Source organism: Cyprinus carpio, chromosome A5 (genome assembly GCF_018340385.1).
Source record: "Cyprinus carpio isolate SPL01 chromosome A5, ASM1834038v1, whole genome shotgun sequence".
Taxonomy (NCBI): domain Eukaryota; kingdom Metazoa; phylum Chordata; class Actinopteri; order Cypriniformes; family Cyprinidae; genus Cyprinus; species Cyprinus carpio.
The window spans coordinates 20,107,173-20,125,406 of NC_056576.1; the positions used below are offsets into that span (position 1 = coordinate 20,107,173).

At 37.6% G+C, this 18,234-nt stretch overlaps 1 protein-coding gene and 1 pseudogene across 5 annotated transcripts; one reads left to right on the top strand and one right to left on the bottom strand.

Annotated features, from left to right (window-relative positions):
• Window positions 1-1,765: 1,765 nt before the first annotated feature.
• LOC109065459 lies at window positions 1,766-7,756 on the top strand (annotated as a pseudogene).
• A 137-nt stretch (window positions 7,757-7,893) lies between these two features.
• On the bottom strand, window positions 7,894-17,604 carry LOC109065441 (beta-hexosaminidase subunit beta-like). Of its 5 annotated transcripts, none has more exons than XM_042756347.1 (15): window positions 17,283-17,604; window positions 16,967-17,115; window positions 16,551-16,616; window positions 16,144-16,190; window positions 15,905-16,015; window positions 15,356-15,457; window positions 15,080-15,085; window positions 14,749-14,881; window positions 14,269-14,449; window positions 13,905-13,991; window positions 13,670-13,742; window positions 11,882-12,059; window positions 10,077-10,167; window positions 8,820-8,924; window positions 7,894-8,233 (listed from the first exon to the last, which is right to left on the bottom strand). In XM_042756347.1, exons 1-15 carry the CDS (start codon window positions 17,522-17,524, stop codon window positions 8,170-8,172), a joined length of 1,635 nt encoding a protein of 544 aa, XP_042612281.1. In that variant the 5' UTR covers window positions 17,525-17,604; the 3' UTR covers window positions 7,894-8,169. The 5 variants fall into 5 exon arrangements, with proteins under 5 accessions (XP_042612281.1, XP_042612282.1, XP_042612284.1 ...); XM_042756348.1 differs by lacking the exon at window positions 11,882-12,059 and adding an exon at window positions 13,155-13,329 and having other exon boundaries at window positions 17,283-17,598; XM_042756350.1 differs by lacking the exon at window positions 15,080-15,085 and having other exon boundaries at window positions 17,283-17,602.
• Window positions 17,605-18,234: the final 630 nt, after the last annotated feature.

The following is an 18,234-nucleotide window of genomic DNA, read 5'->3' on the forward strand; positions in this document are numbered from 1 at the left end:
TTTTTCCTACCTTTTTTTTTGTTTTTTTTGCAAAAACCAAAGGAAGTAAATACCCTACTGTTACACCTGAACAATTAGTGGAGCTCTTTTCTTTATGTCTCTGACTTTCTCTCTCTGTGTGTGTGTGTGTGTGTGTGTGTGTGTGTGTGTATGTACTTGGATATAATTGTCCTCCAGAAATGTGTGACAAAACCTCAGTTAAGGGACATTCAGGTATGTCCTAATTTGTGAAAACCCTTTAAAGTGGGTTTACACTTAGTCTTTCATAATACTAAAAATTTGTTTTTTTTTCATTTGAGATTAGAGTTGGTGTGTGTTAGGAAGTGAGGGGTCAATGAGACTTATATATTTAAAATAAATATGTACTTTTATTCAGCAAGGACACAGTAATCAAAAGTGACAGTAAAGACATTTATGATGTCACACGATTTCTATTTCAATAAATACTGTTATTTTGAACTGAAAATTAAGCTTTGCATCACAGGCACAAATTGCATTTTAAAATATATACAAATATAAAACATTTTAAATTGTAATAATATTTTTACTATATCACTGTACAAATACGTTCAAAAAATATCTTATTAACCCCAAATTTTTTAATGGTAGTGTAGTCTATTAATAATTAAAAACCTTTAGAAGTATTTTGTCACTATTTAGATAAGTAAACTAAGCTAAGTAAAAGTGTTTACTTGGATTTCCTATGTAAAACATAATTTAGTCCAACACAATATGGTTCCAGCTGTCTCTTTCTTGCTGTGTAGTCTACAGTGTTCAAGCACTCATAATGGAAACCACATAGATGTATGAAGTGACGGAAGCCATGATAAACCACATTTACACATAAATAACTCATGATCTTATTCTGTAGCCTGTGAAATTAGCATGTGTGAAGTCAACCATTTGTTCAACAATTTGCTATGATTGTGGGTATGATCATCGTCACAAGAAGATATTACGTCTAGGGTCTGTTTGTGCCACCCTGTTTTATGCTGTGTGTGATTTTTCAATGTAAGCTTGCAAGACAGCAATGGAAATCTCTTCAATTATAGAACCAAAATGAATGAACTAAAAACACATATTAATCTTTTTACTCACAAAACAAGGTTTTGTAAACCATTTCACTTAACTGTCTTTGTTAACCTTTCTGAAAAACAGAAGTTATTTGGGGTTTTTTCCAGAATAATGATAGTAAAGAGGACCTTTTCACAAGCGTAAACACGGTCCAGTTCACTTCCTCATTAGACTTCTGCATTACAGATAGAAGTGGCCTTGTTTTAACCTTAACCCACAATTCAGTTCTTTATACAGCTTATCTATAAAGGTGAAACAATGTTTAAAAAGGCAATTGTTACCTCCTGCTCCTCCACACAGTTAAACAGCAGGTCTACATTTCGCCCTGTCTCTGTCGACTGTCTCTCTTCCCCGTTCTGCCTGAGGGACATACTGACACTCAAAGAAATTCACCAAACATCTCTTGTAACACTGACCTTTGTAATCTACATTTGTGTCAGAAATAACAAATAAAGCTAAAATAGACTACTCAGGTGCAAAGGTGTGTGTGAGTGTCTCATGATGGACTGTGTCTCCCCCTACTGGAGGGAAAGATAATGCACAGCATGTCATTTCTCTAACAAAGCCCTCTACTTTCTCAACCAATCAGTGGAGCTCCATTTGTCATATGACAAGTTATTTATTTATTTAAAAGATCAAACAGTGCTGCAGTGACCATAAGTTGTTGTTGTTGTTATTATTATTATTAAAACTGTATTAACTTCATAATTACTGTTTATTCGGTGAGTTAGACAGGAACACCTTACCGTTCATTGATGTTTCTAGCGGACCTATTTACAGATGCACCAAAACGTGACTGGAATGATTCCGAAAAGATTTTGACAGCTACCACCTAACCGTGTTTACATGCTGTGCTGTCACACGTGTTTGCTTTAGGTGTCTTTTACTGTATCATGTCGTCATTGAGATTCGACCCCTCCGTCCAAGCGTTACGATGAAATAAATGTCTGGTCTGATCTCAACTCTTTAATCTGCCTCAAAAATGCATTTAAATATAACGTTCCCCATCCTAGGAGGGGTAAGTTTGTGCTGGTGACTGTCTATCTTAAATGCATCAGATGTACAGGCATTTTTCATTGACTGCAATTTACCGTGATAACAATACTTTCCACCAGAATGCCATGGTTACTTTATTAAAGCCTTGTTTAAAGCCATTAATGTTTTCTGAAACTATTTTATCTCATACACTTGTATTAGTGTTTTACAGAATTAGCTAAGGTTACCTAAGGTGAAATGGTTTAGCTGTGTGTGTGTGTGTGTGTGTGTGTGTGTGTGTGTGTGTGTGTGTGTGTGTGTGTGTGTGTGTGATAGAACAGAACTCACTCAGCATGGCATCATTCATTCCACTCCAGGGCATCAGACACCTGATGAGCAGATATTCACAGACATGCAGATGCAGAGTGATGTGGAATAGAAATTACAGCATGTATCGAGGTAAAGGACAGTAGTGGATAATTGCAAAGTTCTACATAGTGTGTAGTTTTACATTAGTGTCTTACTGTTCACAATTTTGTTTTCTTCAGATGAGGTGAAATCACTTAGAGCGGTGATCAACCCTGACGTCTCAAAGTAAGATATGACGGCCCGTTTAAAACTAGTATTGTTTTTGCATGCTACATGCCACAGTTCAGGTATGGTATTTGTAGTAAGACACTTCCAAGAAATGAATTACAAGAAAGCCATGGGTGACTTCTTATAACCGTGGTTAGATTAATTAAACTATGGTATTTTTTATGAACTTTTTTTTTTTTAAGTGCGATTGCATTTTTACAGTTTCCTCTTGAGCATATAAGAATAATGGTCTGTTAACGCCAGATGTTTATGTTTTTGGCCAGAATTCGTAACATAGGCATCATGGCACATATAGATGCAGGGAAGACCACCACGACTGAGAGAATGCTGTACTACTCTGGCTACACATGGAGGTGGTCGGAGGTCTCGGAGGTGAGGTGACATTTAGAAAAATAAGTACATGAAGAATTTATTGTTATCATTAATTTAAATAAAGCTGAAATAATAATAAATAATTATGATAATATTAATAATGTAAGTATTAAATAATATTATATTAAATGGTAATATAATATTATAAAGTAACTTAATCTTATATTAAATATAAGATGAATGACTTAAACTTAAAAACTGTAAAAGAGAAAAGTTGTGTGTGTGTGTGTGTGTGTGTGTGTATTTGTTTTCTGTGATATAAGTGTCTGTGATTGATCTTGTTTAGATGTGGATGATGGTGACACTGTAACGGATTACATGGCTCAGGAGAGGGAGAGAGGAATCACCATTCAGTCAGCTGCTGTTACCTTTGACTGGAAGGATCACAGGATTAACCTCATAGACACACCAGGTACATATGTGTCCCAACAGCGTTTTATTCAATGCAGGGCAATGGACACACAGCGAAAAAAAATTGGGATGGGTACAATATATTTAAAAAATTAAATTTTAAAGAAATTGTCAGTGCTCACCAATAAAATAAAAGAATAAAGACAGTTACTTTCTTTCAAAATTATATATATTTAAATACAATCATAATGAATTGTCTTTCTTTTCTCAGGTCATGTTGATTTTACTCTGGAGGTTGAGAGAGCTTTACGAGTGTTGGATGGAGTGGTTGCTGTGTTTGATGCTTCTGCTGCAGTAGAGGTTTGACAGAAATTATTTGTGAACATAAATCATAAGTAAATTATTAGTTATATTAATGTATATGAATGATTAATTTGTTTGAATGAATAATACAATTAATTGTAAAGCCAAAATATTTTCTGTAAAGAATATATATATAATTGTTTATAAGGTGTTTTTGTGTTTTTGACATGAATTTCAGGCTCAAACCAAACCATGACTGTGTGGCGGCAGGCAGAAAAACATAAAATCCCATGTGTGTGTTTCCTAAACAAGATGGACAAGCCTGCAGCTAGGTTATACACATAAGCATTTTTAGCTCATTTCTCCATTAACACATTGTCTGAAAATGTGCATGTTTTATTGATCTGAATGAATGACTGCAGTTCACTAAGGTTTCATCTGACTCTCATTTCTAGCCTGAGTTACTCTATAGACAGCATAAAGACTAAACTAAAGGCCAACCCTGTTCTCCTTCAGGTAACCTTTTAAACATAGTAACCAACTACTGTTACTAATGTAAAGATTCTTTCTGAATAGTTGGTATCATTTCCAGATCCCCATTGGCTCAGGGAAGAGCTTTACTTGATTGGTGGACTTGATCACTAAGCAGAAAATGAAGTGGCAGGGAAGCTCAAGCACATATGATGGTTGTACTTTTGAGACCAGCGCCCTTCAACCCGCAGATGACCAAGATGTGCTCCAGGCTGTCAGTGAGGCCAGGGCCACTTTGATAGAACAGGTGAAAATGGTATTTTTTTAAACAATAGAATAAATACTAATGCGTTTATTGATATTTGCCACATCTTGAGTACAGTAGGTTCTTAAAGGGATGCGTCAAAAATTACGATTCTGTCATCATTTGCTCTGTATTATGTATGATTTACTTTCTCTGTGAAACACAAAAGATATTCTGAAAAATGTGTCTGAACAACAATGGACACCACCGGCTTTAATTGTATGGACAACATAATTTTTGGCTGAACTTTTTTGTATGAATTGGACAGGTAGCAGATCTAGATGATGATTTTGCGGAGCTGCTGCTGGGACAGTGTAGTGAAAACTTTGATGCAGTACCTGCAAGGAAAGTAAGAATATACAGTTTCTCTGTACATGTGCTCCAGGTTTCTTTCTCTATTGGTTCAGATACATTTGGCTATTGAATAAACAGAATTGAAATTGAATATCCAGTTGCAGCAGGCAGTGAGAAGAGTGACATTAGCTCGTAAGGGGATGCCTGTGTTGTGTGGAAGCTCTCTGAAAAATAAAGGGGTTCAACCTCTACTGGATGCCATTACTGCTTACCTTCCTGCCCCCAATGAGAGGAACCATGACCTGGTGTGAACCCACATGTGAAGTGTGATTTATAAAAAAGGCCACTATTAGTGGTACCACTTTTATGTAGAATAAAGATGTTTTTTTCTTGGCAGCTTATAGGACTCATGCATTATACACCCTGAGAAAATAGTATGTTCTATCATTTTGTGTGTTTCGAGTCAGACCGTGACAGGCGACACCATTGTCTCCTCCAAAGCCTCTGCGGCAGCTGCAGTGCGGCGGGCTCAGAACGAAGCTGGGAATAAGAGTAGCTCGCACAGGGAGAGTAACAGTCTGGCGCTTGCAGGGGTGGAGGTCCCTGAGCCTGTGTTTTTCTGCTCTATTGAACCTCCTACTCTGGCCAAACTAGCAGGTAAGAACATTGTAAATAGATCTTCAGCAATTAATTTTCCACAGTGATTGAAATCTCAGTGTGATTTGTCAAACAGATCTGGAGCATGCATTCAACTGCCTGCAGAGAGAAGACCCCAGTCTGAAAGTCAGAACTGACCCTGATTCTGGACAGGTAAATTAGTGTTTTGTTTATTAGATTGTGCAGTTCACATTCTGTTTATTAGTGCTTCCAAAGGCATGCACATTTACTTGTTCATGCTTAAGCTTAGTGCTTTGAAAAAGTGTCTTAAACAAAATATTACATTGTGACATGTAACCCATCCTGCACAATTTGTGCCTACTGTACCTTGAATCTTGTGTTGAGGAGAAGGAAGCACCCAAGCCATGATATATATAGTAACCAGAATATCGTAGATTTGGAAGCGTTTTTTTTGGGGGGGGGGGTAAGCGATTGCCAAAAACACCCTAGTAACCCTAACAGTGCCCTAGCAGCAACTAGATTAAGCAATAACGAAAAAGAAAAAAAAAATGTGTTAATTGTAATCTCTTTCTCATTCTCCTGCTCTACAGTGTATTTATTCACTTGTTTGTGCACAGACGATACTGTGTGGCATGGGAGAGCTACACACTGAGATCATCCATGACCGTGGCCTACAGAGAAACCATCCTCCAATCAGCAACTGCCACAGGTGAGGCGAGTGCAAACTCTACCCTCATGTTTTATGAACATTTTTCATGTTAAAATCATGTTACGAAGAAACATTCAAACTTTTTCTAAATGACAGGTCATCTGTTTTGTTTGTCTGCTTTACTGTTTTATGGACCAGTGTGACTTATGGTTACAATATACTTTATCCATGGTAATAAATAGGCATAAAACAATAAAATGAAAAAGAAAACAACTTATATGTTCAGTCGCATGCCCTGTTTTAGTGTGGGTTCAAAAGTTTGGGGTTAGTAGGATTTTTTAATGTTTTCATTTTTGTATAAAATTAATAGATTAAGAAGTGGTTAGAAACCAACATTCCTATAGTTCTACATAGGAACATCCTGTAATGTTAAAATGGAAAATTAATATCAAATGATACAGTATTTATTTTGAGTAGTCAAGTATTAGGTAATTCCAGTATGATTTGTATGATCATTTCAGACACGTTAGATCGTACTCTGGGAGACAAGAGGCATGTTGTTACTGTGGAGCTTGCTGTCCATGCTCTGAAGGAGTCTTGCACTTCCTGTGACGTGGCTTTTGAGGAGGAAGGAAATACTCAGCTCCCTGCTGTTGTCAGAGAAGCTGTGGAAAACGGAGTTCGGAGTGCCTACCTCCAAGGTAACAGAAATGGATGCTTTAAAGCTTATATGCCTAAAACACATTTCATCCTGCTACAGTATTGCAGTACATTTGAGTCTATAAATCTGATGTCCTTGTCAGCCATATGCTGTTGGTAATCCAACTTCCTTTCCAGGTCCTGTGCTAGGTTTTCCTGGGCAGGAAAGACGGTTATCCAGCATGTGAGTTTGGAACCGGGCACTTCTGCAGCCATGGTTTCAGCCTGCGTGTCCCGCTGCATGCTCAAGGTACTCAAATACTATCCTGTGTCTCTTCTCACAGTCACTTTCTTATATATTGCCACATCTGAGTCCATGTCTTTCTGTGTCAGGCTCTGAAGCTGGCTGGGGGACAGGTTTTGGAGCCGGTGATGGCTCTGGAAGTGACTGTAGGGGAAGAGTATCTGAGTCCTGTGCTTGCAGATGTAGCCCAGCGCCGCGGTACTGTATGCGACATCCAAAGTCGACAGGAAAACAAGGTTTTGCTGGCCACAGTACCTTTGGCTGAGATGATGGTGAGTCTTCCACTAAAAATATTACAATGACATGCAATGTGTCAGTAATAGCACAATTCTACTGCATCAAGTTACACTGACAATTATATGATCTCCATGTATAATAAAGGTCAATAAAATTTAAGTCTCACCACATGATTACTATACAACAAGGAAACTATGTAGGGAATACAATTTTTATTTATTTATTTTTGCCTCAAGGGCTACTCAACTTTTCTGCGCACTTTGACTTCTGGGAATGCCACATTTTCTCTGGAGTTATCCAGCTATGAGCCCATGAACACTCAGGACCAGAATATACTGCTCAACAAGATGGCTGGACTGGCTTGAAGCAGTAACTGTCACCAACTGAACTGAGCATTTATACAGACACACATTTTGATTGCTCTGTGATTGGCTGCTTACATATGGTCCAGAAGATAAATCTTGGAGACTAGCCTACATATGGACATACCCTGCTCGGCCCACATCCAGAGACCTAATTGGATTTTTTTCGCTGATGGAGAGAACAGTGTACGGTAAAACATGCTTACTGGTGCTTGTGTGTACATGTACATAAAATATACCAATAATTTTATAAGAACAATGGATTCATAAATATTTTATTTAAATATTTATAAAACCATTACAACATACCTAGCCTTGGGAAATAATTTAAAAGCAGACCTCATTTCAAAAACGTCAAATTCCATCAAATTTATTCACAAGAACATTAATTACAATTTAATCAAATTTAAGCCTACAAAGGAAATCCTGATGTACAGAACTGTACATTTAATAATAATAAAAAATAATCAGTAATCAAAACATCAAGTTCTGGTAGTATCTGGCTCAGTGCATACAACAGCAAATCATAGTTACTTGAATCATTAACACGGTTTTATATTTAAAAAAATGTTGTCCTTTTAATCCCTTTAATTATCTACTGTCAGCTGAATGTTGAAGTTCATAGGCCCTTGTACTCTTGACGGCAGTGGCCAACAAATAGAGGTTCTGCAGGTATGCCTCTCCTGATGGCGAAAAAGGGAAAAATCACTTTCACCAATGAAACATACAAAAAATATGCCTGTGCAAATTTTATTTGCAAATGCAATTATTTGTACAAAGACTGTACTGAATACTTTTAACATTTTCCAAATCCCCCCAACCAACCCAGAATAGACTGCCTTAAAAAATTATAAAAAAATACATAATATTGTAATAAATAAATAAATCTATAATTAAAGAAAAGTCAAGGACATTAAAGTTTAAGTGAGGTCACTCCACTGCTGAGCATCATGATTCTAACATACATAAAATAAATAAATAAATAATTGAAACAGAATGTTGTAATAATTGATCAATCAAATAAGGTGAGATTGCATTAATCCACTAGTTCTCAGTTCGAGTTTTGGGGACCACCTGCTCTGCACAGTTTGCATGTCTCCCTTATTTAACAAACCTGATTCAGATCATCAGCTCGTTAGGAGAGAGAGAGAGATCCATGAACTGAACTGAATAAGAGAGACATGCAAAATGTGCAAAGCAGGGGGTCCCCAGGACTCAAACTAAGAACCACTGCATTAGTGAATTTGCCATTTTCATAGTTTCACTCACTTGACCATGCGGCAGCGATGCTGGACCAGACGATTATAGGCATTACCCACATCTGTCACGCTTTTATCACTCCATAACCTCTCAGCGACAGCACTGGCTCTTGGCCTGCAATGGCACAAAAAACAAAAACGGTTCATTTACATCATTCTAAGTAGGGCTGGGCAATATATAATATATTTGATATAGTCATTTTTCATGATATTTGATGTATATCTCGATATATTTACATTTGCATTTAAATAAAAAAAAAAACTCTAGACCAAGTGATCACAACTGCTTTTTATTAATTATTATGTTACTGGGGGAAGTAATTAAACTGGGATAAGTATTTTTTACAAGTTTTTTATCTAAGAACACAAGTCTGTCTACTGTCTCTTGTTTAAGAGAAACTCTGTGGCATAAAACTATGTTCCCACTGGCACTAAAAATCCTCTCAGATGCGGAGCTATTTGCTGAAGCACATAGGTATTTCTTATATATACTGTATATGTTATTAATACCAAAGACTTGTACACTCTCTCTGTTATGAAAACTGGTAAAACAAATGAAAAATATTATAACAGTGAAATTCCTAATAGTAATTCCACATTCCCATAGCCTGTGTTTCTCTATTCACACAACAGCGATTGAGTTAGTGCATTTATACAGCAACCACAATCACAAACAGTACAGTCGAGATCTCATGACAGAACACAGACCGGCTGAATGATGCTTTCATTTAGATTGCTAAACTCCAGCTTGTTTGTTTTTCAGATCATCTGCTGCGAGTCCACAACGAGGAACGAGCGTTTGCGTGTGCATGGTTGCCAGATTGCTTAAAATAAGCAATACACCAGGAAGAAAATGTATCTATGTAATAGCAAAGCTCTGATTCGGGGATTTGAATTCTCAATATCTGGCAACCGCACTCATGAAAGCTTGCTTAGTAGATGTGTGTAGAGCAGTCCGCAGTAACATGTTACATTTTTAGAAAAGTATGCTTGAATTTGAAATATTCGAAAAAGGTTCGTTATTCACGATATTTTCAAATTTTACATCTTCGTCAAAATTATTGCAATATTATCACTAATATTCAATATATCGCCCAGCCCTAATTCTAAGTAAATACTAGGTTTGCTTTCGGTTTTGGCACAAGCTCCTAACTTTAGATTTTACTTTTATTACAAGATAGGAGATGAAGTTAATTAACCACATGTAAGTAAAAATTTTACACAGCGTGAATAATGGTTTGTTTTGGTACAGTTGAGTGATATATACCAGAGTCGAGGAGTGAGGTTGGTAGCATCCACATACTCTCCCCAAAGACAAGCCTCTCCACCAATCACCAGCTTCTTCTGTGCATCTGTGCCTGTGGTAAAATATCAGTCACAGGTTACAAACAACAGTAACAATAACAATAACATTTAATACAACATTGTACAAAAAGCGGTCCGTGAAAGCAAAGAGTTGATCCTGTTTGAGTCTGATCTGTGTGTCAAACACTCCTATATCTGAATACCTGCAGACAAAGCAAACCATTTAAACTGACAGTTACGTGTCTATTCAGTCACAAACCATGCAGTGTGTGCAAAGTTACATGGTCACATGACAAGCGTGTTTGTTTGCATATCTTAATGCAAACAGGTCCCTGACAACGTCATTGCTATGACAGAGCTTTGGACCGAGAAAAAAATAAATAAAAAATGATGCTTGTTGATTTAAGGATGTTATCTGATGTAAATGACTCTGTACAATCACATGCCACTTTTACCACTTAAACATGTTGCCTTAGAATCAGTGTAGCTGACCTTTAAAAGCTAAAATCACTCGGGCCAACCTTGGTTACAATGACTAAGAAAATTCACCAGATTCATCAATTAAAGGGGTCATATGACGTTGCTAAAAAGAACATTATTTTGTGTATTTGGTGTAATGCAATGTGTTTGTGGTTTAAGGTAAAAAAAAAAAAAAAAAAAAAAAAAATCATTATTTTCCACACACTGTACATTATTGTTGCTCCTCTATGCCCCGCCTTTCTGAAATCAATTTTTACAAAGCTCATCATTCTGAAAAGCGAGGTACCTCAAGCGTGTGACAGAAATGTTATGCCCCTTACCATACTGTGATGCCATGTGTCCCAGCGTGACGAGACAAAAACAATAAAAATCATTATAAACGAGGCATTTGTTGCATCCAGTGGGGACATAATTATGGATTATAATGACTGCATAGTGTATTGTGCCACGTAAACAAAACCATTTTTCTGCATTTGTGATCGGAGAAACGACCAACAAGCACTACTCTACACTGCTCAAAACTCTCGTTTTAATCATCAGTGGCAAATTCTTTACATATGAAAACATACTTTCAGGTTGTGACTCAGAACAGCCGGCACTGTAGGTTCAGGAAATGGTCCTCCATTAAATGTGTCGCGCACACACAAAAATTTGGGTTGAACTGTTCTGGAACAGTGTTGTAAAACTTAACCACAGATTTCTAGTTGTGTCTTCTTTTGGAAGACCAAAAAAAAGTATTTTCTCTTTCACAACGAAACACACAGCGTCTCCACAACATGGCGGCAGCAGAAGCAACAATACTACAGCAAGAATCAAAGTTACTCCTTTCTTTGCGTTAACATTTGAGCGGTGTTATGCAAATGATGTTGATGTTGATGTGGGGGCATGTTTAAACAAGGTGTTTTAGGAGGGCGTAAGACGAGTCTTAACTTTTATAAAGAATATCTCTTTGGGTTTGAGACTTTAGTCTTTGCAACTTTACAGATCTTATCTATCTTATCTATTCACAAACCGCTTGTAACACTCCAAAGAGAAAGGAAAACTTGAAATCGCATCATATGACCCCTGAATCGCATCAACAGACAGACTTCTCAACTCTTAGAGGTCAACTACAACATACATCACCACATCATGTATTGCATAATCAGTGCTGTTTAAAGTCATTTAACAGTCATTGTTTTTTTACTCTAAACCTTGAGATGTTGTGCAAATTTAGGAGAAACACAACAAGTCAAACAGAAACAGAGGCCCAAATTCACATAGACTTTATCTGCGAATGACACACACCAGTGAAATTTTGGGGGTCGGCTTTGTAAATGTTCACCCAGTCTTGGCCATAGCTGATACGGTTGAGATACCAGGGTGTGGAGAGTAGAGCACGGAAACCAGCCGCCGTTACCTGCCCCATCTCATCCTGGTACTGCGGCCTGCCTTTCCACACATGGATCTGTGTGTCGGCTTTCAGCTACATGTGTACACATACAGACACATGTATAACACACAAACGTCAACATGTGGATAAATCCCTCTGGAATCCATTAAAGGTCTTTGTGAGGCTTTTCGTGCTTCATTCAGATGTACTTTATCAAAAATACCAAGCTAAGATTGCACATTTATGCAGATCTAGTCACTAGTAGTTCTGAAAGAACTGAACATAGCTGATTTTAAAGTGACAAAAAATGGATGTACAATATTTGTCATAAAATCAGCAGATTATTTTTGGCCATTGATATTGGCACATCCCAATATAATACCATCAATATTTAATCTTATGAGTTAAAAATGTCAACACTACAAAAAAATTATAATACGTTAGATCTTGTATGTAGTCCAGAGAAATAGATCCATTTTGTGTCAGATGCTCAGCTGTGACTCAACATGTCTGCTATCTCATTAGATCATTAGTTAATTGCCTCTAAACCCGACAACAGTTAACCATTATTCTATACAGTAACAACAGAGGTAGAAGTTTTTAGCAGTGATATTAGTGTACTGATTTAACAAGGCTGGAGCAAGGTGGAGGAGGAACTATGGCAAAACATACACTACCGTTTCAAAATATTCAGGAATCTTTAACAACTGCCCTTGATCGGGAGAGGTCAAACACATTGACATGACGTAAACATGACAACGTACTAGTGACAAGCAACACCAAGAGCCAGAACCAGACTGACAGCATCACAACTGGCATTGGTCGATTGTGTTTAAACACATTGAAATAATGTATTGTTGATGAGCGGATAGCCTCGACCCCCAAGCTAGTTTGTGATTCAACACCATGTCCACTTCCATGGCTATTTTCAGGGCAAAAACCAGGTTGAAATGTAACAAAAGGTATAGTGATTGAAAAGGTTTTTAATAACCATATTTGATTTAAACTCTAAAACTGACTTTAACCCCAAGTTGCCAACCAGACATATCAAAATTAATCACACATAATTCAATGGTCAATACATGTGTAAACACTGAATAACTAGAGTGACTGCGTTTTTAAACCACTAGATTAGTGAACTAGTGCTGCTAAAATAAACAAAATTAGAGTTTGACTGGAGAAACTGACCAGGGAAACTGAGTGGCTCAACTTTGTAGTAGTGTTGCCAGTCCTGTCCATAGCTAATGTAGTCCAGGTACCAAGGTGCAGATAGAATGGTTGTAAATCCTGCCCTAGTCACATTCTGTAGCTCCTCCTCCATCTTGTTCCCCATCCACACCTCCACCACAGTGTCATCCTTCAACTGGAACATGCATAAAGCACATTATGTGCACTTATCAATGTGTTGTTGTTTTTTGGCTGTTATATTCTTATGGCAATTTAGTAGTGTGTTAGCAGTGGCTTGTGAAAACGTGAGCATGCAAGTCAAGCTGTTTGTGATTAAGAGGTTAAAAAAAAAAAGTAAATAAGGCTTTGGTTTGAAGTCACAAAGCATTTTGGACCTGCAAAATTGTGTCTTGATTTGTGTATAAAAGGTAGTAACATAGAAATCAACATTATGACTGTAATATAACATTTATGGATTTACATTACTTCCCAACAGTACAAGCCCATCAGCACAGATAAGAAGAGCTGAGCCTCACCTTCACTCCATTATCAAACACTTCCTGCCACACCATGTAGCCTTTCTTGGTAGCAGCCACAATATCAAGTAATCTGTTTTCCAAAGATGAATAATACAAAATGACAGATTGTGTTCTGATTTATATTTTCATTTACAGTTACTTTCTTCTGGGAAAAAAAAAAAATCATAATCATCTGTAACTTATACTATAAGATCACAATAAATTTATTTCCTGACTATATTGAAGCTCTTACCTTTGAATGTAGAAAGACTCCAGTTTACTGTAGTCTGTGCCAAAGCCCTGCTGTGCCATAAACTTCTCAATATCAGGATTGGACTCCCTACAGGAACAATAAGTGGAATGAAAGCATGGCCTTAACTAAAGCAAATAAAGAAAGAGAAACAATGCATGCCCTTGCACAATAGCTATGTCATTTTCGGTTAGAAACACACTTTTTTTTTCATTCTGTATAGACACTCAATGTCCTGTGTGACTGTTACAGTTTTTTTTTTAATCAAATCATTTTTTTTTTAATATAAAAATGTGATATATATGGTAAGATTATTGCCATTATAATATTCAGGGAAACAATGTAGTTTTAGCTCCTTTTTTCTTACCAGCACCTGAAGTCAACCTCGTCTCCCCCCAGGTGTATGTAGGCATCAGGGAAGACTGTGCTGATCTCTTTAAAAAACTGTGTCATGAAGTCATAAGAGGAGTTTAAGATGGGGTTCACCGGCCCAAATGTTCCTGAAGGACTAGAGCCACTGTAACAAGGTGTCAGCAGATCCTTTATGCCTAAGAGGAAGAGCGACAGAGAGAGAAAACGTGTCACATTAATCAGTTACTGCAGTTTAAATGTGAACTGCTGAAACCAACAAAACATCACTTAAGGCTAGAGCACACTACACAACTTCTTTATATTTGTCTCCTAGCAATAAGGCATGTTTCTGTCTGAGTTTGTTGTGTGTTTGTTTCAACTAAATGTCATCAGTAGTGCATGACAGATTTTCAAAGTTGTGCACTGTATTCCAGCCTTAAATATTACTAAACAAAACGATATATAAAGCTCTCATGTATCAAGTCCACCAACTGACCATTGCCCCATGACTCTGTGTGTCCTGGGGTGTCAAACTCAGGGATGACGCGGATCCCCCTCATGCGGGCGAACTCGATGACCATCTTCACGTCAGATGGAGTGTACACATGTGTAAATGGGTGATAGGCTCCCTGTCATCACAAAACAAACAGGAAAAACATGATCAATACCCAATGATAAACACTATCCCAGTTAGATTTCAGAAGTGGCAGTGGAGTTCTATGACCTAACTCTTTGGTTTAGAGGTGAAATCTCTACACTAAAGGAAATGACATGTCCTACAGCACAACAGCAGTTTCATCATTTTGTGGTAAAACTTTATGCCTTACCTTTCGCTTCCCATGCAGCAAATACAAGAGAAGTATATGAGAAAAAGGAACTATTTTTAAAAGCTAGCTTTTCAAAAACAATGCAATTTGTTGCAGTGTAATTATAGCTTGATATGCCTACTTGTGTTCTCCTATTCACATGACATTGGCCATCACCCTTACTGATAATATAATTCTAGCATGGCAATCCACTAAAAACCGGTTTGGAATCTACAATATATTTCATGTTCTGAATAGCTTGAATCTAAAACAAAGTCAAGTGCATCACATACTCACCTTCTGACTTAACTCGGGGAAGGTACGGCTCATGTAAGGAAACGACTGATCGTCCACAATGTGCCAGTGAAATACATTAAACTTGTTCATCGCCATAGCTTCCTGTCAAAATTAGACATTTTATTACTGAATGCTGTGGGATGAGAAGCATTTCAAAACCAACAACAAAAATAAAAACGTATAGGTCCTTGCACATATGTCCACTATTTTGATCATGTGACTCGAGTTTAATTCTAGGTCAAAACTTTAGATCACCACTGTTCACTGACTGCAATTTTTTCCAGACAAACCTTGTGGTGAGTGTCTTTTTGTCTTGTGATTACTGTCATCTACGAACACAACAAACTTGACTTTCCAGTCTCACGTAAAAAAAGTTCCTTGAGCTATTTAGCTGACATAAGTCTTCTAATGAGGAAATTGAGCTTTAATGAAAATGTCACAAACAAATCAATTAATCATGGCCTATTTTCCAATATTAAAATGCCACTCTAGACTTATGCATGTGTTTAAGTAAAGCCTGTCATTATAAAACAAATGATTTCAGCTCACCAAATTGGCCAAAATGACTTTGAGTGGCAGGAAGTGGCGAGACGAATCCAGGAGGATCCCTCGATGGGCAAACCGTGGGAAATCTGAGATGTCTGTCTTATTGATGTTGTTCTGTTGAGAGGAAAAAAATAGATGTTTTGATTTTAGAAGAGCTTAAATAGATACATTGATGGAATGTATTCATATTTAAACCCTTAATCAAGTACAACAATCAAAGTAAGGGTCTGCTTCAAACTTACGACTCCATAGTAATCCTCATAGACCAGCTGGCTGAATGTTTCCAGTCCTACAACAATATGAAGAAGTTACACATTGATGAAATCATGAGGTACGACAGCATGTTACAGTATATGGACATGTTAAATACTGCAATCTCTTCTCTAGAGGCAGGATAACACAAAATCCAGCTTTGAAACAACGCTCTACATTTTTAGGAAAGGACAATGCCACTGGTAAAAATAGAAATGAGTTTCTAATACAGTAAAACAGTAACATTGTGAAATACTGTTCTAATTATAAAAAGCTGTTTTTTTTTTTAATATTTAAAAATATATATATTAAAATATATTACAATAGACTTTTGAATGGTAGTGTTTATGTTCAAAAGGGAAATATAAATGTGAGCTTGTTTACTGCCTTGGCTTACCTCGCAAAGCTCCCCAGACATTAGCAGCTTTCAGCACAGCAGAGGGTTCATCAATCGACAGCTCATCTACACAAAGAGAGCAAAACTTTACACAATTCACACACAACCAAAGCATTCACAGACTCAAGCCCACAGTTTTGAGTTTTATCTCAATGTTTCTAATTTAAGAGGCTAGAAGTGACTGAAGTTCGTAATGCAGTTTCTATTAAATATTAATTAGAAAACTGTTTGCAAATTACTTTGCATGAGTCAAATGTTACTACATCTAAAAAGAGCTCTGGAATCACGTTAATACATTAACCCGATTAGACCTCCGGGAGGCAGATGTCAATTATTGGATTAGCCGATCGTTCATTGGATTAGGGATCATTGAGGTTACGGCTGCGGATCACAAAGGCGGAAGGGAAAAAGCTCACATGACTCGTCGGTTTGCAGACTCGGGAAATCGTCGCATTTCGGATCAGCTGACGTGACCCATACCTGAAGCTCCACGAGATCTGAATCATACACTTTCTTTCGGCTCTTCTCGGGCTTCTTCAGGTCGCCAAATATGTATTCAAAATATCTGCAAAGCAAAGGCCAATTGAAGCCTAATGGATTTTGTTTACTATATGACACGGAGCACACAGTGCATACGGTACCGACTCTGTACTTTATGTTAAAGCTAAACGTTAGGCTCTTTTATAACACAATACCGGCTCAAATGTGAATAAGGGACTGTACAGTTCGTACCTGCGAAACGCATTCTCGAGGAGACCGCAGCTCGGTCCGGCGGAGGACTGTTTCGCGTGGACTATCTGAAAGCTGGCGGGACTGAGTTTAAAAGCGACGGCAGACGACTGAAACTTCTGCGGTAGCGGCCAGAGAGAGATTTCATCCTGCTCTTTCTGTTTTCCAACAAAGTCGCCGAAGAGCCACCCGTTGCAGACGGCTACCGCCAAAAACAGCGGCGCCAATTTGAGCAGACAGTACATGGCTGTGTTGAGCGCGTGCGGTCAGTGGACTTCTGCTTCTAGTCCGAACGGAGGAATGTGTGTAGTGTGCTCTGAACTCAGGGGAGGCGTTTCATGGGACCTACCGAGCCGCCACACCCCCTCAAAGTCTTAAGTGAATTGCACAGATTATGGTTACCAAACCTCATCCCTTTATCTGTTGATTTGTCCCGAGGACAATGAAGGTCAATCCCTAGATTACTTGCAAAACAAACGGCCTAGACAAACGATATGAGCTGAACAACTGTTCGAGGTTTCAACACAGTCTTACGATCATAACAGGGAGCAGACTGCATATATTTCAAACATATCAGGTAATAAAAACATTAAAATAGCAAAAGGCATATTTCCAGAATACTAGGGGAGAATGGGGTGAGTTGACCCAGATTTTACTTAGGTCGTGTTTAAAGCAAGCAGAGTAATGAGTCCAACTTAAATGTGTACATACATTTCAGGATGTGGTGCATCCTTGGGAATAATCACTTTGGGTCTAAAATAAATTGCTTTCAAGATATGGCTTTCCAAAAAAAAAAGTGCTCTCTTGGCTCAACTTGCCCCCAGTGAGGGTTAAATTGAGTCTAGGGAGAGGATAAGCTGAGCCACATCGAGTTAAACTGTGCCACTGATTATACTAAATTAAAACTGAACATTTTCACTAGATGCTATATCAAAAGAAGAGAAATTCAATAAAA

Coding starts and splice junctions, on each gene's coding strand:
- LOC109065441 (XM_042756347.1), bottom strand. CDS start 17,524: ATGTACTGTCTGCTCAAATTGGCGCCGCTGTTTTTGGCGGTAGCCGTC. Junction 13,992..14,268: donor GAGGTTGACTTCAGGTGCTG/GTAAGAAAAAAG, acceptor TTGTTCCTGTAG/GGAGTCCAATCCTGATATTG. Junction 13,743..13,904: donor GAGTCTTTCTACATTCAAAG/GTAAGAGCTTCA, acceptor TTTGGAAAACAG/ATTACTTGATATTGTGGCTG.